This window comes from Myotis daubentonii, chromosome 11 (assembly GCF_963259705.1).
Source record: "Myotis daubentonii chromosome 11, mMyoDau2.1, whole genome shotgun sequence".
Lineage (NCBI taxonomy): Eukaryota > Metazoa > Chordata > Mammalia > Chiroptera > Vespertilionidae > Myotis > Myotis daubentonii.
Window position 1 is genome coordinate 72919318 of NC_081850.1, and position 22125 is coordinate 72941442.

Consider the following 22125-nt stretch of genomic DNA (forward strand, 5'->3'; position numbering starts at 1 on the left):
CTCTTCAGTTTATGATTGAGGGAAACAAAACCAAGTTAAAGTGACTTCCCAAGGTCACAAAGCTATTCAGTTACAGAGCCAGGACTAGCACTCAAATTATTTTGGAATTTCATACTGTTTCTACATGATACATTCTACATAAAACTTCTACTAACTGCTTTTCCTCAGGAAAAATAAAAATACTCAGGCATTTCTACAAAGTCTAAGTAACTCATATTAAGCATTTTTACCTACTACTTACTTTTCAGTTACTGACTCTGACGAAGGCCCAGCAGCATTCTGACCATTAGTGCCAACCTTCCCCACTTTCTTCACAGTCTCCAGAGCTCTTAATGCACTGTCAGCATTACGTGGGATTAGCTGGGAAACACTGTTTTCTGCATTGGAAATTCCATTTGTACTTGGAACAATTTTCCCCGTTGCTTCAGTACTTCCTATGACAGAAATGACATTTCCGGCTGTGGTTGTGACAGTGTTGCTTACACCAACTTTATTTAGAAGAGGAAATGTTCTTACAGTTGCATTGATCTTTTTGTTCCTTAATCGATACCTGTTTTAAAAACAATTAATGTATTGATGACTATTTCACTATATCTTAAAAAAAAAAGACAATGGGAAAAGATTTAAAAAGGAGGAAACAGTTTTGAAAGTTTCTTCAGCTAAATATCATATACGGTCTATATCAAACTCTGCTCTAATAGAGGCCACATGAAAATACATATTCCATTCACCTACACAGACACCTGTACATATAGGCACATATTTAATAGCAAGCAAAGTACACATGCATCCAAAGAAGGCTTCTGAGGGAGTGGGAAGAGATCCTTTTGAAAATTTTGTCTATCTGGAATATAAAGTTCACTAAATAAAAATGAAATAAACCATATAAAATTTAATTGGGAATATAAAGAGAAAGGTATACAAGAGTTGAAAAAATTTGTTAATTATATAATTTTAAAGAAATGAAAACACTGCCTTAGCCGGTTTGGCTCAGCAGATAGAGCATCGGACTGCGGACCAAAGGGTCCCGGGTTCGATTCCGGTCAAGAGCACATACCTCGGTTGCAGTCTTCTCCCTGACCGGGCCCTAGTTGGGGGCACGTGCAGGAGGCAACCAATTGATGTGTCTCTCTCACATCAATGTTTCTCTCTGTCTCTTCCTCTCTCTTCCACTCTCCCTAAAAAAATCAATGGAAAAATATCCTTGGGTGAGGATTAACAACAACAAAAAAGAAATAAAAAAATTAAAACTCATTTTTAAATAAACAGATTAGTTTATGAGATGATTATCAGAAAGGTAGGCACAGACTAGATGATGCAAGGTCTTAGAGCCACAATCTAGATTTTATATCTTTATCCATATAGTAATGAGAAAATACCTAAGTATCTACAATGAGTCTTATGGCAAAGTTCTCCCTATTTTGTGGGAAATAATGAGATTGGGGTGGGCAACAGTAGCTGTAAGAAAACTAGTTAGGCCCTGACTGTTTTGGCTCAGTGGATAGAGTGTCGGCCTGTGGACTGAAGGGTCCCAGGTTCAATTCCAGTCAAGGGCATGTGCCTTGGTTGCGGGCACATCCCCAGTGGGAGGCAGCTGATGGATGTTTCTTTCTCATCGATGTTTCTACCTCTCTATCCCTCTCCCTTATTCTCTGTAAAAAAATCAGTAATAAAATATATTTTTTTAAAAAGAAAACTAGTTAGGAGGCAACTGTGTATCAAGAAAAGGGGATGATAGCCCTGGTGGTTAGAGCTTCGGCCCTCAGACCAAAGGGTTGCAGGTTCAATTTCCGGTCTAGGCATATACCTGGGTGACAGGTTTGATCCTGGCCCTGGTCAGGATGAGTGCAGGAGGCAATCAATATCTCTCATATCAATGTTTCTCTCATTCCCCCACCACCTTCCTACCACTTTCTCTTAAAAAAAAAAAAAAACATCAATGGAAAAAATATCCTCAGGCGAGGATTAAAAGAAGGGGGCAGAGGGGATGATAGTTTGGACTATAAGAATGGAAAGATGAAGGAAGAATTGAGAAATATATAGGAACTGATAGAACTTAGTGACTAAGACAAGCAGGTGAAAGAAAACTGACACAAAGATGATTCTTATAACATGACATGAATTAACTGGTTGGATCAGGGAACACTGGGGCAGAGTAGAATGGAAGGTAGAAGAGAAGGGTGCATAGGACTAGAAAATGAGCTCAAACTGAGTTTAAAGTGTCTAAAAACAAAAGGGAAAGGTCCATTAAAAGTTGATACTCAGGCCCTAGCTGGTTTGGCTCAGTGGATAGAGCATCGGCCTCTGGACTGAAGGGTCCCAGGTTTGATTCTGGTGAAGGGCACATGCACAGGTTGCAGGCTCAATCCCCAGTAGGGGGCGTGCAGGAGGCAGCTGATCAATGATTCTCTCATCATCAATGTTTCTATCTCTCTCTCCCTCTCCCTTCCTCTCTGAAAGCAATAAAAAAATATTTTTAAAAATAATAAAAGAAAATAGCTTTTACCCATTTACTTTTATGTTTGGGGTAAATGGACCTAGAAAAAGGAATTACCCATAGGAGAAGAGAAAAGGAAAAGATACATAAAAAGACTGTTAAAATAAGACCAAAAGTCATAAAAAGAAAATCTGCATTACCATTTACCTGGGCCTTTGCTGTTATCTTCAAGTGAACTGGAGCAAATAAGATTGCACATAGAAGTATTTTCATTCTACACAGGTGCTTAGCAGAAACATGTATTTCAGCTGGTTAACTTACATTAACCTTGCTCCCAGAAGCAACAAGGTCGTTAATTGCATCGTGAAAACTCATCACAAACTTTAAGATTGTATCTAACACTTTCATAATGGTCCACAATTAAACCCATATGCAACAGAATTCTCGTAACTTACTTTTCAAGCTCTTCCTGAGAATGGGCAAAAGTACAGTTTGTTCCTCGTGGACACCCTCCTTGCTGTCTTAGATCTCGGCACATGCTAGTCTTATATTTGCTGTTTGGCTGAGGCTACAAAAAGAATCAGTGTGTGGAAAAGTGAAGATTCCAGGTGTTATTCACTCTTGGGACTTCAAAATTTCATGACTACACCTTCAATTCTTTTTCACATTAGATATAAGTAATTCTCATGCTGAAACAATAATCATTCCAGTGTTTCTTATTAAGAATTACGTGGCATAACCCTGAGTTGGCATTTTAGACATTCCCTCTGGAGATTATCTGAAACTGGTTCAAATGTTATGTCTATTTATTTGTCAGTCAACATAAAGCCCATGAAAATACAAGGTTTCCTCATCAATTCACTGCTGTGTTAAAATTATGATACCAAGCCCTGACCGGTTTGGCTCAGTGGATAGAGCGTCAGCCTGCGGACTGAAGGGTCCCAGGTTCGATTCCGGTCAAGGGCATGTGCCTTGGTTGTGGGCACATCCCAGTGGGGGATGTGCAGGAGGCAGCTGATCAGTGTTTCTCGCTCATCGATGTTTCTAACTCTCTATCCCTCTCCCTTTCTCTCTGTAAAAAAATCAATAAAAATATATTTAAAAAAAATTATGATACCAAAACCAAACAAAAACTTTAAAAAAGCATTTAAAGGCCATAAGTTTGTTCAATTAAGCTTTCCCAGGATATGTAGAATATGATTTCCCCTGAAAGTGAAAAATTAAGAAATACCTATTTATTTGTCAAGTTGAGGGTACAACTCTCTTTTAGGCTCGGAGTTAAGTTCACATAATGAGGCAAAATATAAAAACCTCATCATACCTACTATGATTTGCATTAAAATCTAAAATGTCCTCGTTATTTTTGTGACCTTAATAAAGATGAAACATTTATCTTTCAGTTGGTGTTTGAATAGTATAATGTCTTCTAAAGGAATAAGGATATAAGATTGGAAAGACCACTTTGGAGTAGATTTGATCCTACCTCTGTCACCGCCCCATGACTTTAGATATGCTATTTAACCATTTTAAGCTTCAACTTGGGAATAGCAATTATCTTGCAAGTGACTGTGAGAATTAGAAATAATATATGTAAAAGATTGAACATAGGAACTGGCTCACAGTAACTTAATAAAAAAATGTCACCCTGGCTGTGTGTTTAGTGGTTAGTGCATCGGCCCATGCACTGAAGGGTCAGGGGTTTGATTCCTGGTTAAGGACACGTACCTGGGTGGCAGGTTAAACCCCCAGCCCCAGTTGTGCCACATGCAGGAGGCAACCAACTGATGTCTCTCTCACATGGATGTTTCCCTTTCTCTTTTCCTCCCTCCCCCTTCTTTCCTCCTTCCCACTCTCGCTAAAAAAAAAAAGGGGGGGGGATATCCTCAGGTGAGGATTAACAACAACAACAAAAGTTAATAAATAATAAATAGGTGTTATTAGAATAAAGGAGTTATACCTTAAATAACTCCTTCTAAAGTACACTGAAAATGTGTTTTAAAATATTTTTATTGATTTTTTTTTTTTTTAAGAGAGCGGGGGAGAGGGACAGAGAAAAAATAACATCGTTGTGCCCCCTACTGGGGATGGAGCCTGGCATGTGTCCTAACTGGGAATCGAACCAGCAACTTTTTCGTACACTGGATGACTGGCAACCAACTGAGCCACACAGGCCAGGGCTGAAAATATTTTAAAAATTCAATTTCCACATATTTACAAATAGAAATTCATTGACAGAAATGAAGAAAAAAGTGACAATTTCTCCACATTAGGAAAGAATCAGATAAAATGTTTGGAAGGAATGAATAATCTACATTTGGTAAAAGACATCTGCAATAAATTCATATTCAAGATACAATCCAAACTGTTGCTGTGCTCTGAATTATTTATCAGGTATACTACAACTTGAGTTTCTCCCAAAAGAATAGATAATAAAACTTATAAGAGAGTAGAGCCATTTAAAGAGTTCATTAGCCAGATAGCTTGTTAAATGTTCAGGATGAACCTCTGTTAGAGATAACGGTACAAGTACAATAAACGTGCTTACCTGAGGTGTCTCATGGCCTTTTCTACTATAATTCTGTATGAAGTCCACAAGGCCATGAACTACTGTTTTAACAGCTACCATTGCATTTTCTAGCTGCTCCCAAGTTGGTGAAACAGCATCTAAAATAAGCCAAGGAGATGGGATGGAGGAGAGAATTTGTTAGCAGAAATTATCTTGTTATTATGAAAAACAAAAGCAATTGAGTATTTTCCAACATACCTGGATTGGGGTCTATGTTTGCAAGAAGCTCTAAATGAGGCCTCAGTCTATTTAAGTTAGCTGGGTCACCTGTTCGTTGCAAAACAATTGTCAATTCCTGGACACTCTTTGCAAATGATTCTGGAGATTGCAGCTAACAAAACAGAAGACAGAGTGGTTTTTACTCTAATTCTTACATCTATTTTCAAATGCTTTCATTAAGTCAATATACTAAATAGGTTTTCGAGTGTCTTCAGACTCCATAGTAGGAGTATCAATGGTGAATTAGATTTTCACCTCAGAATCTGCCCTATGAAATTCATCATTAGACACTCAGAAAACTCATTTATAAGCTGTATTAGCTCTCTGGAGTTGGAATGTAGATAAATGACAGACTTTGTAAGCCAAGCTGCTTTTATCCTGTATTTGCTTCCCTATTGCCTCCCTTAGTTTATTTTGAAAGTTAAAAAAATAATAATAATTAAAAGGGGGAAAAAAGATTTTATAAGACTCTGATTTTTAAAAACATAGAATCTTCAACTGGTTGTCTCTTTAGTCCTTTCAGAAGATTCCAGTATTTTCCAATGTAACAACAATAGATTAGGATCTCTAATTTCACAAACCTTATCAATAATAGACTGCATGTGTGATTTATGCGCTAAGTCACCATATAGAAGTGAGGACCACTGCTCGGGTGAAATACGAAGTCCTGCTTCCATAGCAATATGAACAATTTGGGCATCATGTTCTCTGCGTAATGCCTCATAGCTCCGAAATTCTTCTTTTAATTGCATCAGAGAAGAGTCTTCATCTCTTTTAGTAACCTAAGCAATAGAAAGGAGAAATACACCCAACCCATCAGAACCGGTCTGCTTTCCCTCCTTCCATAACCAAACCTTCTTTTTCTTTGGGGGGGGGGGGGGATGTAAGATGGGGGGAAACTACTACATATCAGATACCACAAAAAGACGGTACAAGAAAGAAAAGTTTAGGACACCCAAAATTCTAATCTGGCATAATTTAAGAGCAGAGTATAACTTAGAAGTCACAAAAATCTATATTCTGTCATAACCTACTTAAAGAAACACTGAGGGAAAAAAAGGAGGAATTATCAATCTAAAAAGTAGAAAAAAAGAAACCCAAAAAACCAGAGGATGCTAGCACCTCTCTAACCACCATCTATGGTACAGGGTATCTCCTGGGAACCATACGCATCTATCTACCTGAGTAGTAAAGATGGACACAGGTGATTAAGAGAACCTGGTCCTATTCAAATTCTATTAATATGCATCAGAATCACCCATGAAGTTTTGAAAACTATAATTTCAGGTCTACTGAATCAAAACCCTTGGCTTGAAGATCACAAAATTTTAAGTATGTATGAATGCTCAAGTCCTACGTGAGATATACCCAATCTGAATATCTCTGCATTAAACAGAATCGTTCTGACTCCATGCTAAAAGCAAACAAAAAACTCTTTTAAAGAAAAATGAGAATTCAAGGCAATTAAGAGTTGCACTTCTGCCAGAACCGGTTTGGCCCAGTGGATAGAGCGTCGGCCTGCGGACTGAAGGGTCCTGGGTTCGATTCAGGCAAGGGCATGTACCTTGGTTGCGGGCGCATCCCCAGTGGGGGACATGCAGGAGGCAGCTGATCGATGTTTCTCTCTCATCGATGTTTCTGGCTCTCTATCCCTCTCCCTTCCTCTCTGTAAAAAATCAATAAAATATATTTAAAAACGCCCTAGCTGGTTTGGCTGAGTGGATAGAGCATGGGCCTGCAGATTAAAGAGTCCCGGGGTTGATTCCAGTCAAGGGCACATGCCTGGGTTGCAGGCTCGATTCCTGGTGGGGGGCATGCAGAAGGCAGCCTATCAATGATTCTTTCTCATCACTGATGTTTCTATCTTTCTCTCTCTCTCCCTTCTTCTCTAAAATCAATAAAAATATATTAAAAAACAAAAAGTTGTACTTCTCAAAAAAAGAGTTTCCTTCAACTCTTATAAGCATTCTGCATTTGTGGGGGCCTCTAACAGGATAATACCCATTACAGAAAGCCTCTGTCCCACATATAGGCATGTAATATTTAGATGGTTGCTTATTACTCACCTTAAAACAAGAAGCTCGATACAGTAGTTGCACAACATGACCAATACTTGTTTTTGATGCCTGAGGAAATCTTGGTTCTAATCTTTGCACAACAAAAAGTACCAGAACTTTCCTTGAGAGAGCAGAACCATCTTCTAGTGCCAGCAACACCAGCTTCAAGGCCTCTTCTTGCATAGCTAGAAGAAACATGAGTTCATGATAAATGAGAAACCCTGCAGATCACGTCTGTCAAAGATTTCCTTGGTATTAGTTTACAGTGGTTCATTTTCCAGTCTGTATTTAATTAGCACAAAAATAGGACATCACACATACACAAATACAGCTTGATTAAAAAATACGGTAGTCCACCCTTATCCACAGAGGATATGTCCTAAGACATCCAGTGGATGTCTGAAACTGTAGATAGTACCAAACCCTATACACAGAGGTGGGCAAAAGTAGGCTTACAGTTGTAAGTATGTGAAACAGAGCGTCTTCTTTTTTTTATTCCTCACCTGTGGTCATGCTTAGAGAGAGGAAGGGAGAGGAAGGGAGAGGAAGAGAGGAAAGAGGGAGAGAAGGGGAAGAAAAGAAGGGAGTGGAGAGAGAAAGAAACCTCGACCCACTGCCTTCCATATCATAAGTGCCCTGACTGGGATCGAACCGGAAACCTTTTGGTGCACAAGATTACACTCAAACAACTGAGCCACTCAGCCGGGGCAGAGCTTATTTTTGTATGATTATTTATTTATTAATTACAGTATTAACACAACTGTAAACCTACTTTGCCAACCCTGTTTAATATGTTTTTTTCCTAAACAGTAAAGTCCTCACTTAACATTGTCAATAGGTTTTGCAACTTTAAGCAAAACAACCTATGATGAAACCAATTTTACCATAGGCTAATTGACACAAACAAGAGCTAAGTTCCTATAGCATCTCATCAACGTTATAATAAAACGATGTTGAATGTTATTCGAGAACCTGCTGTACATACATACATACATACCTATGTAAAGTTTAATTTACAAATTAGACACAGTAAGAGATTAACAATAACTAAAAATAGAACAATTATAATATACTACTAGGGGCCCGGTGCACGAAATTCGTGCACTGGGTGTGTGTGTGGGGGGGGGGGGGGAGTGTCCCTCAGCCCAGCCTACCCCCTCTCACATACTAGGAGCCCTCAGGCGTTGACCCCCATCACCCTCCAATCGCAGGATCGGCCCCTTGCCCAGGCCTGACGCCTCTGACAGAGGCGTCAGGCCTGGGCAGGGGACCCTCATTTCCCCCCATCACTGGTTCTGCCCCCAGACCAGGCCTGATGCCTCGGCCCGAGGCGTAGACCCCCATCACCCTCCGATCGCCTGATCGGCCCCTTGCCCAGACCTGACGCCTCCGCCAGAGGTGTCAGGCTTGGACAGGGGACCCCCATCTCCCCCTGATCACTGGCTCTGGCCCCCGCCCAGGCCTGAGGCCTCTGGCCCAGGAATCATGCCTGGGCAGGGGACCCCCATCTCCCTCTGATCGCTTGCTCCACCCCCCGCCCAAGCCTGAGGCCTCTGACCCAGGCTTCAGGCCTGGGCAAGGGGACCATCATATCTCCCCAATCCCCGGCTCCGCCCCCCACCCAGGCCTGATGCCTCGGCCAGAGGAGTTGACCCTCATCACCCTTCGATCACCAATCACTGGATCGGCCCCTTGACCAGGCCTGAGGCCTCCGGCAGAGGTGTCAGGCCTGGGCAGGGGACCCCCAGCTCCCCGCGGTTGCAGGCTCCGCCCCTGCCCAGGCCTAACACCTCTGGCCTAGGCATCTGGCCCAGGCAGCGGGGACCCGCAGCTGCAGCGGCCCCGCGATCGTGGGCTTCGCTTTAGGCCCAGGCAAGGGACCCCTAGCTCCCGGGACTGCCAGCTTCGACCGACCGTGTCCAGCTCCCATCGCTGGCTCCACCCCTACTTCCTGCTATCACTGGCCAGGGCAGCAAAGGCACCTGATTCTCCGATCATGGCTGGGGGGCAGGGCAAAGGCGGCCCCAGGGCCGCCTTTGCCCTGCCCCCCAGCTCTTAGCTCCCCCCTGGGTTTCCAATCACTGTCAGTGGCAGGGGGCTTCTTCCTGCTTTCCCTTTCGCCTCCCTGCAATGTGCCTACATATGCAAATTAACCGACATCTTGTTGGCAGTTAACTGCCAATCTTAGTTGGCAGTTAACTGCCAATCTTAGTTGGCAGTTAATTTGCATATAGCCCTGATTAGCCAATGAAAAGGGTATCGTCGTACGCCAATTACCATTTTTCTCTTTTATTAGATAGGATATACTATAATGCTTTGTGAATATGGTCTCTTCCTCAAAATATCTTACTGTACTGTACTCAAGATTCTGGTGAAGATACGAGATGATACAATGACTACACGATGAGATGAAGTGAGGTGAATGACATAAGCATTGTGACTTAAAGTCAGTCTACTATAAGTGTTAATTGAACACAAGCAGTGAGACACCTCAACAGACTAATTACCAAGATGGCTACTAAGTGACTAATGGGTGGACAGAATATACTGTAAGGACATGCTGGACAAAAAAATGATTCACAATGACATGAGATTTTATCACACTACTCAGAGTAAGGTGCAATTTAAAACTTATAAATTGTTTATTTCTGGAATGTCTCTCCTAATATTTTTAGACCTCAGGTAACTAAAACTGCAGAAAAAGAAACCACAGATAAGGGGTCTGCAATCAAACAAAAGAAAACATCTTTCCTATTAAACAACCAATCAGAACACAAGTCAAGAACACAAGTCAAGAGAACTTAACATAAAGTGGAAAAAAGTCCTCATTTATAAAACACACACCGCTACTCTGACAAATAACATGTGAAGGACACACAGTCTTATTTTTATTTATTTATTTTTTAAATATATTTTATTGATTTTTTACAGAGAGGAAGGGAGAGTGATAGAGAGTTAGAAACATCGATGAGAGAGAAACATCGATCAGCTGCCTCCTGCACACTCCCTTGGATGTGCCCACAACCAAGGTACATGCCCTTGACTGGAATCGAACCTGGGACCCTTGAGTCCGCAGGCTGACGCTCTATCCACTGAGCCAAACCGGTTAGGGCAGGACACACAGTCTTATGATAAATGGTAATTTTTTCAATGCATGAAACTGTTGCTCTGCCTGTCAGAACTAATTTTTATATAATTTTAAAATGATACTAGCCTCTAGGTGCAATACCTAAAGAAGGTATTAATTTATGTTCTTTTTCAGCCAGGGAAATATTTACAACATAAATGCCATAAAAAACATTTTTGGAATAATTGATAAAATTGGAATATAAACTATAGACTGTAGTATTGTACCCTTGTTTTTAGGAAACACACTTAAGGATTAATGGGTATTCAACCTACTTTCAAATGGTTCATAAAAGAAAGAGGGAATAATATAACAAATGTAGCAAATTAAAAAACTAATCAATGTGGATAAGGAGTACACAGGAATTCTCTGCATTATTCTGTATTTTACTTATGGATTATGAAGAAAGAGAAGAGAGAGAGAGAGAGAGAGAGAGAGAGAGAGAGAGAGAGAGAGAGAGAGAGAAGAAACACCCATCTGTTGTTCCACTTATTTATGCACTCATTGGCTGATTCTTGTTTGTGCACTGATTAGGAATTGAACCCGCAACCTTGGCATATTGGGATAAGGTTCTGACTGAGTTACCTGGTCAGGGGCTCTGCATTATTCTTGCAGCTTTTTGTTAAATTTGAAATTATTTCAAAATTAAAAGTTAAAAAAATTTACTTTTCCTTTACTTAACACCTGTGCAATCTTAACTAACTCAGTTAACTCAGTTTTCTAATATGTAAAATTGGATCTGTGTTACCTCTCCTGAAGGACATTGAAGATTAAATGAGAGAATTTGTTCTAAAACATTATAGCACTTATCATACAGATTATGATCAACAAAAACTGGCTTGTTTATCTGTAATTATGTCAAGCTTTGTATGTATAAAGACGGGTTGAGTCTGGGGATTCTCACCTACCTCTAGAAATTGGCATTCTCTAGCCCTGATAACCAACAAGAAAGGCAAGATAGTGATCTATCTTACCTGGCCCTAGAAACTGGCATCCTCGAGCCCTGACAGCAGCCCATAAGTTGGCAGACAATTGCTGAGGGTTCTGGTGCTGTAATATTAGTTCCGTTACAGTTCGTTCTCCAAGTGAACGGGCTGCTCGCATGGCTCTTACACGACCTTCTTCCTCTACCAGTTGACAATTTACAAGTGTCACCAGTTTCCTTTGCATTGGACGGCTCAGTGCACTCTGGTTCAAACTAGCTACACCTTTAGGAAAAAGGAAACAAAGAAAACTAACGTTTTTTCAATTAAAAAAGACAAGCCAATTTTTATTATATGTATTTAACTATTAAGCCACAATTCCTAATGAGCCTCCTATGAACAAATTTCCCTTTTTTTTTACTCAATCTATTTCAGTTTATTACCAGTCACTCATAATATGAGCCTAATTTTTAGTTTCTTCAAATTTTACTTAGGTATCCTCTTATCTGGGTTATATGAGTCCCTCAACAGAGAGTACCTTTGGTTTGTTTATTTAGTCTATTTACTAAAATTATTGAAGGTAAATATAAAGTTGAATGAATAAAGTTTAAAAGTAATAACTATTAACAGCGGTTTTTTTTATTATATACAAGATATTAAGAACATGGCGTAGTGACAAAATCCATAATCCTAATCCCTTTTCCCGACTCAAGGACATTGCTTCAACAATCCTTGTCTTTCTCCCATATCATCAGTTTTTCCCTTCCCACTTGATCATTTCCATCAGCATTAATAAGAACAAGCCAGTTGTATTTCATCTGTCTTAAAAGTAAATCTTTTTTTTTTTTTTTTTTTTTACACCTTTGACCTAATTATTTCTTTTTTTTTTTTTTTTATTGCTTAAAGTATTACAAAGGGTATTACATATGTATCCATTTTATCCCCCCGCCCTAGACAGTCCCCTAGCCTCCCCTATCACCCAGTGTCTTATGTCCATTGGTTATGCTTATATGCGTGCATACAAGTCCTTTAGTTGATCTCTTACCCCCCTACCTCCTGCCCCCCAACCCTCCCCGGCCTTCCCGCTGCAGCTCGACAATCTGTTTGAGGCAGCTCTGTTAAAAGTAAATCTTATTTATTCTTCTTCCCCTACTTCTGTCCCATTTCTTTCCCCCCCCCCTTTTTTGAGTTTTTCTTTCCTTCTTTTTGTAGCAAATCTAGAATTAGCTCAATTCCTTTCTCCACAATCTTTAAAATCTATTCCAAGTTTTTGCCACCATCACTTAACCAAAACTGCTCGTGATGACAATTTCCTCATCTTTGTTAAATTAACGGTCCATTCTCAATTCTTATCTTACTTGACTTTTCAACAGCATCATCACAGATATCACATCTAACTTATTTGATCACTTTCCTTTACATGGCTTCCAGAACACATTCTCTTAGTTTTGTAACCTTCTTACTTCTTTTTTCCAGTCTTATTCTCTGATTTTATCTTTTCTTCCTATCTTCTTAATATTAAAGGGCCTCAGGACTCAGTTTTCATTTTCTTCTCTATCTACACTAGATGATCTCACCTAGTCTTACTGCATTAGATACCATCCATATGTCAATGACTTCCAAAGTTACAGCTCCTATACTTCATTCCTTAATATATATCCATCGGTTACTCAACAGCATTCAAGTGAAGATTTGACATAGCAGTTAACATGACCAAAACTGAACTCCAGGTTTTCCTACTTAAACCTGATCTACTATACTATCCCTTATCTAAATTGACGACAACCTCTCTTTTTCATGCGCAGGCCCCAAACCCAACAGTCATACTTGACTCAGCTCTTTCTCTCCTATCCCACATCCAATAATTTAAGAAAGTCTCTGACCCTAGCTTTAAAATAGATCCTTGTTATTCCTTGAAGATGCTACATATGCCTTGAGGACTTTACTATTCTGTCTGCCTTTAACAGTCTTTTCCCAGGAACCTACATAGCTAACTACCTTACCTTTTATCTCAATATCAAAAGCTACCCTTTAACTGAGGCCTACACTCATCACCTTATTTCAAATTGCAATCTGCCATTCTCCACTCACTCTGACATTTCTTATCCCTCTAAATGTATTATTTCCTTTCCATAGCAATTATTTAGAACATGTTACATAATTTTCTTTTTTATTACATTTATTATTATACTTGCTCTCTTTTCTAAACATGATTGCTACAAGGGCACGCATATTTGCTCAAGTATCCCCAAGTACCAAAATAGTGTCTGGTGTTTACTATATGCTCTTTAAATATCTGTTCAATGAATGAATGAGGTGTACAGGGTAAGTCTCTCTCTCTCTCAAAAAAAATCACTATATCCAAAATATCGAACAGTGCAAAGCACAGAGCAGGTACAAAATAAATACTTGATTGATTTTTTCATTCAACATTTTATTACATATATGATGTGCTAAACACTGGGTATGCAGTGATAAACAAAACAGAATTTCACTTCTGTCACAGCACTTAAAATAATTTATTGTGCTTACATGGCTATCACCCCCAATAGACTGCGGGCTCCGTGAAGACAGGGACTGTAACCTCTATAAGTGCTCAATAAAATTTAATGAATGATTGAATGAATGCATGAACACATAAAACTTGTCTTAATAGGGCTTATCAAAAGTAATATCCTGCTATAGCACTATTAGTTTAATCAATGAATACAAATATTTCTTAAAGCTCAATGTTGTATGTCTAATGAATTATTACATTAATAACAATATTGGTTGTTTTCAGAAAATAGTGTAATAAATGTTTTCAATCAAAAAGTTTTCCAAGATCTCTCCAAGCAAACTCATTTTCCAAAATTCAAAATGTTTTAAGAGGGCATCAGCATCGAATCTGTCAGAGTAAATGTATTACCAAGTCCTCCTCACCAGGAAAAAACACTTTTTGGGAACTTACCTTTACCTCCACTTAGTGGTTTTAAGTAGAGTGCCAAATCTTCAACACATTTCTTTGCAACTTCATAATGTTTGTTCTCACCTAGATTACTTAACTTTATTGACTGATGGTCTGGTACCTAAAAACAAAACAAACAAAAAATTGAAGAAATACATTCACCGAGCTTACAAGCTGTTATTTATATATTTGATAATAATCTTGGTGAGTATAAATTATAACATAGACATACATCGAGGTAGTTTAAATAAAATTAAAGGCAAACATCTAATCTGCTTTCCAAGAATCAAGAATATCATACTTAATACAGGGTCTGGGTGGGTTAATGGATGAAGAAAAGAAGCAGGCAGTTAATAGTACTGTATCAATGTTAATTTCTTGGGGTTGATAACTATGCTGTAATTTAATTTTTATTTTTTTATTGATTTTTTTACAGAGAGGAAGGGAGAGGGATAGAGAGGTAGAAACATCGATGAGAGAGAAACATCTATCAGCTGCCTCCTGCACACCTCCTACTGGGGATGTACCCGCAACCAACGTACATGCCCTTGACCGGAATCGAACCTGGGACCTTTCAGTCTGCAGGCCGATGCTTGCTCTATCCACTGAGCAAAACCGGTTAGGGCTATGCTGTAATTTTAAAAGATGTTAATATTAGGGGAAGCTGCAGGAAGTTATACAGGTCCTCTGTATAACTTTTGCAACTTTTTCTAAAAGTATTTCAAAACAAAAAGTAGGTAAAAAGGACAAGAATTTTTTCCCCTTAGCACTAAGTACCTTCTTACTATATAATGTACTTACTATATTTACTGTACCCCCTTGCTAGAATATAAGCACCACAAGACACAGTGTTCTCAATGAAAGGTCAAAACTGCAGCTCTGCCATTTCTACGAGTGATCTTGAGTAAATTATTTAACTGCTCCAAGTCATGGTTTCCCTATCTGCAAAATGAAGATGAAAATCCCTATTTCATTGTGCCATTATAAAAATTCAATTTAGCTTGTTGGGGGGGGGGGTGCAGGGCGAGGGGGGTCAATTGGGACAGAGGGGACATCTGTAATACTTTCAACAATAAAGATAAATTTTAAAAAATGTTAAAATTCAATTTAACAAATATTTATAGTTATGGAGTTACTACCATGTACCAAGCACAGTGAGCTAAACAGACAAAATTTCTTGCCCTTGTGGAGCTTACATTCTAGTGGAGAAGAGAGAAGGCAACCAATAAATTTAAAAGAAACATAAATAAAAAACATAGTATGATGAAGGGTGATCAATACCAATTATCCAACAAGAATAAGGAAAATTAGGAGTACCGGAGAGAGGTTGCAATTTTAAGGGGGATGGTCATGACATTAGAAAGACTTAAAAGAGGAGAAGGAATGAGCATTCTAGGCAGAGTCACTACACAAACGCCCTCAGGTGGGAATACTTCTGGCTTATTTAACAACGGACTGGGAGGCAGTGTGGCTTAAGCAGAAAGAGTGAAGACAGTAGTAGATGAGCCTGAAGAGATAACAGAAATCACACTGCATAAGCCTGCTGGCTATTTTTAAGAACCAACTGAGAGGACATTTATTTAAAAGACAAACACAATACCTGCCCTATAGCAGATGGTAAATAAATGGTAGCTAGTATTATTACAAAAAAGTCAACAGTATTTTGTTGGATCTAAGATGCCATTATTTGCAAGAGCCACCATTCTTTTCTGCACTGTTAAGAAAAATTGCTGCCAATTAAATTATGATGCACTAATAATTACAACTGCATCTTAATTTCAGAGCGTCTGGATTATGAATATTGAGAAGAAATGTTGTTCTTTAATAGGAAAACTTCAAATATGAAGATAGTATAGAACGAGATATTTTAATTCATTGAATTTACTAAGATGTGACTGATCAGAAAAATTCTTACTTTCTTACTTTATGTAATACACAATGTACAGAATCTTCTTCCTCACTTGTAAAATGGGGATATTAAATACCTGAAAAGCAATAGCAAGAATCTATATATATAAAAGCCTAAGCAACCGGCCAACCGACCGACAGCTATGATGCGCACTGACCACCAGGGGGCAGATGCTCAACGCAGGAGCAGAAACCACAGGCACGGAAACAGGGAACAGGCTGATGAATCTCAGAGGGAAAGGGGGTAGGAATGATGGCGACCAAAGATTAACCAAAGAGCTCATATGCATACTAGAGGCCTGGTGCACGGATTTGTGAACTGGTGGGGTCCCTCGGCCTGGCCTGCAGGGATTGGGCCGAAACCGGCTCTCTGACATCCCCTGAGGGGTCCTGGATTGCAAGAGTGCAGGCCAGGCCAAGGGATCCCACAGGTACACGAATCCATGCACCAGGCCGCTAGTTGATAATAATAGATATTGAATGTTTACAATCATACCTACACAAAGTAGACTCTCACTAAATGAAAATTACTATAAATCTAGGACTTTGCTCTGATTCAATAAAATGATTATCAACAAGAAATAGTTATTTTTTAGCATGGTTTTCGATATACTCATCCCCAAATAGGGCTTATTTTATCACTAGAGGCCCGATACATGAAATTTGTCCAAGGGGTTTGGCCCTCACAGCCACAGCAGCTGCCTCAGCCCTGGCTGTTCGGTCTAATTAGCATATTACGCTTTTATTATTATAGATGTCAAGTGAAATTAAAAAGAAAACCAAAAAACCTCCATTTGAGGTTTCTAGTTGGTTGCTCTCTGGCCAAAACTTTGATTACATTTCTTCTCGTATCACCTAATGAATAAATATTGATGTATGCTTATATCAAAATTTTTCTTATCCACCAAAATCACTTATAAAATAAATTTTGACCATAGCATTGAACACAGAGAATCATATAGCCATAATAAAATTATGGTTCTGCGTAAGGATTTATGACATTATTTAAAGAAAAACTTTCGCAGGATAGTCATGAGAATCAGGTACACTGAGTATTTTTATGTATCAAATATCATTAAACGTACTTTGTACCCCTTAATGAGCTAAGTACTATAATTATTGCACATACCAAATTAGTGAAATCTTGGAAGTTTACCTGGGCTCCAACTAACTGGAGAAGTGCGAAGTTGACAGGAAGCACATCAATGTCGGTGTTGATGGCAGTCTGATCAAAGGGACAAGCTTTTCGGTGAAGTTTGTTCAAGCAGGTCTTGCAAACAGTGTGTGAACAACCTAAACTGATGGGTTTGTGCACATTCTCATCAAATTCATTATAGCAGATTGGACAGGACAGAAATTCTGTCCATTGAGCTGCCTGCACAGGCATTGTGGAAGCTGGATGCTCGGGTTAGCAGTCTAGCAGATCATTATTTTGCTGTGTAGTGTTTTGTAAGCTGGAAATGGACAAAAGTAAGAATTAAACATATATTCATCATTCCCTTTCAAGAGCTAATTGTAAAGACAACCATCACAGCCTCAAGACTGAAAACACTTCTGAGTAACTTTGTATGTTTTGGATATCTTTTTCTTTAAGTCTATTTGCTGAATTAAATTTCTGAAATTTTGCCCAGAAACATTATTCTAAGAGTGTTCCTTTCAACTAAAAATATTTATATTAGTAGCTAATAAAACAATCATCAAGAGCTATCATTTGTTTTTCTTAACTACTACATCAAATGGGCATATTAATATTCCACATTTCATTTTTAGGAACACATATTAATTTGGATAGCTGATTTTTTAAAAAAAAAAGTGTTTCCCATAGGTATCTACTACCTCAAAACATATTAAGATAGAGCCTAGAGTTAGTAAACTTTGGAAACCATTGTTCCAAACAATATCATAGTGAATCAAGTGTGAAGAAACAGCTTTGCCACCTGAATGACCACGTCAGTCCAGGATATATGTTCAACTTGGCAGCTTCACAAAAGAGGAAATCTCCGGTCAGGACTTGATTAGGAGGCTAACTGAGGTACTGGAAATCCTATGTAATAAAAGTGTAATATGCAAATCAACCAAAGGTGGAACAACAGGTCGCTACGATGTGCACTGACCACCAGGGGGCAGATGCCCAATGCAGAAGCTGCCCTCCTGGTGGTCAGTCCACTCCCACAGTGGGAGCGCCACTCAGCCAGAAGCTGGGCTCACGGCTGGTGAGCCCAGCATCGGTGTTGGGAGCCTTTCCCGCCTCCACTGAAAGTGGGCAGGGCAGTAAGGAGCAAGGGGTCCCAGACTGGGAGAGGGATGTCTCACTGGCAGCTTAGGCCCAATTCCCCTTGGGGATCGGGCCTAAGCTGGCAGGCAGACATCCCCCAAGGGGTCCTGGACTGTGAGAGGGCACAGGCTGGGCTGACAGAACCCCCACCCCCACCACCATCAGTGCACGAATATTGTGCACTGGGCCTCTAGTAAGGGGATAAAAGGAGATTATAATGAAAGAGCTGGTTATACATAAATGAAAAAAAGATGCCGACCTCAAAATACATTGCCAAAGTAAAAAAAGAAAAATATTGTCTTACAGCCCTAGCCAGTTTGGCTTACAGGATAAAGCATCAGCCTATGAAATGAAGGTTCCCAAGTTCAAGTCCAGTCAAGGGCACATGCCTGGGTTGAGGACTTGATCCCCAGTAAGGGGCATGCAGGAGGCAGCTAATCAATGATTCTCTCTCATCACTGATGTTTCTATCTCTCCTCACTTCCTCTCTGAAATCAATAAAAAAATATTTAAAAAAATATTGTCTTGCCCTAACCGGTTTGGCTCAGCGGATAGAGCGTCGGCCTGCGGACTCAAGGGTCCCAGGTTCGATTCTGGTCAAGGGCATGTACCTTGGTTGCGGGCACATCCCCAGTGGGAAGTGTGCAGGAGGCAGCTGATTGGTGTTTCTCTCTCATCGATGTTTCTAACTCTCTATCCCTCTCCCTTTCTCTCTGTAAAAAATCAATAAAATATATATTAAAAATATATATATATATTCTTACAAATCTTGAATGTGGTTCTCTACAATACTTTTGACAAAACATATTTTGTGATTGATATATTACCATATATATATATGAGATAGATTACATATATATATATCTCCAAAAACTGTCAGGTCCAATGAGCAAGATATAGAAGAAGAGCCCTGGCTGGTGTGGCTCAGTTCGTAAGTGCGTCATCCCATACCAAAAGGTGGTGGGTTTGATTCCCAGTCCGGGCACATACCCAGGTTATGGGAAGGATTCCCATTGGGGCACGTGCAGGAGGCAACCAATCCATCTTTCTCTCTCTCACACTGATGTTTCTCTCCTTCTCTCTCTCTCCCTCTCCCTTCTTTTCTCTCTATAATCAATGAAAAACATATCCTCAGGTGAGGATTAAAAAATATAATAAAAACACCTTTTAGAAGACTAAAAGAATTATTAACATCTAATAATTATAAATTGAAAAACTGCAAAATATAAATTTCTATTTTTGATATTATAGTGTGAGAAAAATTACATTTGTATATGATTAAAAGGGACATGGGAAAAGTAACAGTAAGTTTTCTTTTCTTATTCCTAAGATCCAAATGTTTGTTCCATAATTTTTAGTAAAATAAAATATTTAGTATCAAAACTATGCTGTCGTCTAATTAAAATCTTTAGATTCCTAACTTGAAGATTCTACAGTTCACAAATTTTCTGTATCTTCTAATACTAAACTTATATAAGTCTGACAAAGGCTCTTTGGTGAACAAGAAATCTAGGTATTTAGGGCAATTAAACAGCCAATGGTTTATTTCATAAAAATGTTTATCAGCCCAAATATTTTAGTTCCACAGAAATTAAATGTTTAAAAATGAAGTCAGATTTAGAACAGAAAGGTCTATAACTCATTCTCCAATATCATCACATCCAAATGAATTTTATTAGCCTTTATTGTGCTTTTATGTTCACAAAAACTTAAGGTTTTAAAAATATCTTGTAAAAATAAATGATAGGGCTTGCTATGTAAAAAGCTCCCTATACAAACTTCTCCTCAAATAGCTCTAATGGAATGTACCTAATATACATTGCCACACCTATTAATGCCATCAATCTTAAAACCAGTCAGTTGGCTTTCAACTTTAGGGATGAGCACGAAGTAGGTGAATACATCACTCCTTGAAACTATATAACATTTTTAATGTTCAGCTTACCAGGCTGCAGAATTATACAAGGAAAAGGTCTCTGAGGAAGAATAAATTTTATCTTAAATCTATGATTGAGGGCCCTAATTTAGTTAATAACTTGAACTGATTATTTATCAAAACAAGACACTGCACCAATTTTTTTTTTCATAATTCAGGGGGTCAGGGTATCAAAGGCCACTGAGTAATATAAAACTAGTAGCAAAATACTCTTTCCTTATAGTTTTCCAAGATCATCCCCAAATGCTTTAAAGTTAGTGTGTGCGTGTGCATGTGTGTGTGTGTGGGGGGAAGCATTGTTTGAACATAAAAATTATATCTTTCATATTTTCACCTATTAGCTTTAAAGTGTTTCAAACTATTCCAGAATATACTTGATAGTTGTATGTTATAATATTCTATATATATTTCTAGGTCTACAAACACCAGATGCTTTAATATTATTAAAGTTTAATTTCTAGTAATTTAATTTATACCTTTAAAAGACAGATTGTGCCAAAATTTTTACAGTAACTGCAAATTTTCCTTCTGTTGTGTGTCACATTCTAACTTTCTAATAGGAAAATTATGAACTAAATTTTCCTTACTTAATATATAAGGAATGGTTTGATTTTTAAAAAATGCTTTTCTTCAGTAACATTATCAATAAATTCTAGATTCCTCAATAAATATAAATACAAAATAAAAATTTACCTAAGACAGAGTTCATGCTGTTCACTAAAACATTTAATTAATAATGACAAAATAGGCCTTTCATTTATTTAAAAAAGGCACTTTGTAAACATTTACCTAGAATATATTTTTATAATTATAAAAAGTGATAAATAGCCTAGTCTTTTTAATTTAACAATGGCAAGCTAAGAAAATATATTAATGTGTAAAGTTCCTAGATTTATATTAATACATTCCATAGTAACTTATTTGAATCTATGGAAACCTAAATTACTAATAACATTTATAGTTAATATTGATGTATTCATTCTAAAAATGCTACCAAAATATCTGAAATTGAGGTAAAATGGATTAAAAAGCTCACAACTCTAGATATGCAAAGGGACTACTTAAGAAAAACATTCTAATTAATTTTTTTGTATTTAACTAACTTTAGTTATTAGTTACTAAAACTGAAGATGAGTAAAACGATAAAGCATAGGAGTGAGAAACATTAAAGGTGGGACCTTAAACACATTTTTACTCAAGTAATTTTTAAGACTATAAGTCTCATATGATGCAAATTATAAACTGCTTTAAAAGCAAACTGCATACCAGCTAAGTACTTTCATTTTCTCATAACAGACTGCCATGATATTGTGCAGCTAGTTTATGACTATGACATCTGATTTTAAAATGCCAGAATAATGTTTATGCCTCTTTCACTATTGTATAAATATATACATTATTTTATAAAGGTGTAAAATTAGGGCTCAGGTCTGTTAATTAAAACACTCATTGTTTTCATTCTAGTTTACCCATATGAAGAATTTAAGTGACTGAAATGGACCTATAACAGTATTTAAAACCTTTAAAATAATTACTTTTGGACTTAAAAATAGTATTTAAAGCATCCTAAGTACAATTTAGACCTTAACCTACAAAACAAACAAAACCAACTAAAACTAAGCATTCAAACATATCAAAAGGATTGGAGCAAAAGGAACAGAATTACCATTTTAAAGACTGCTATGTAACTTTAGTCTAAGTTAGGAAAGATTTTTTTTTTAAAATATATT

At 38.1% G+C, this 22125-nt stretch overlaps 1 protein-coding gene and 1 non-coding gene across 6 annotated transcripts in view; both read right to left on the reverse strand.

Annotated features, from left to right (window-relative positions):
- The window catches only part of RC3H2 (ring finger and CCCH-type domains 2), a 43664-nt gene that overhangs the window by 18557 nt on the left and 2982 nt on the right, over positions 1–22125 (reverse strand). For 4 of the 5 annotated variants that reach the window (XM_059657928.1, XM_059657926.1, XM_059657925.1 and 1 more), the window contains exons 2-10: positions 17341–17638; positions 14280–14397; positions 11381–11614; positions 7289–7464; positions 5804–6004; positions 5202–5334; positions 4983–5101; positions 2893–3005; positions 242–550 (exon numbers count right to left, since the gene is read on the reverse strand). In XM_059657928.1, coding sequence (XP_059513911.1) covers positions 242–550; positions 2893–3005; positions 4983–5101; positions 5202–5334; positions 5804–6004; positions 7289–7464; positions 11381–11614; positions 14280–14397; positions 17341–17571 — 1634 coding nt within the window. In that variant the 5' untranslated portion in view covers positions 17572–17638. The remainder of the gene's footprint in view (positions 1–241; positions 551–2892; positions 3006–4982; positions 5102–5201; positions 5335–5803; positions 6005–7288; positions 7465–11380; positions 11615–14279; positions 14398–17340; positions 17639–22125) is intronic. The other variant, XM_059657930.1, reaches the window with a different exon arrangement.
- On the reverse strand, positions 5418–5528 carry LOC132212917 (small nucleolar RNA SNORD90). Its single transcript, XR_009447852.1, has one exon. It is a non-coding gene; the product is annotated as a small nucleolar RNA SNORD90 (small nucleolar RNA).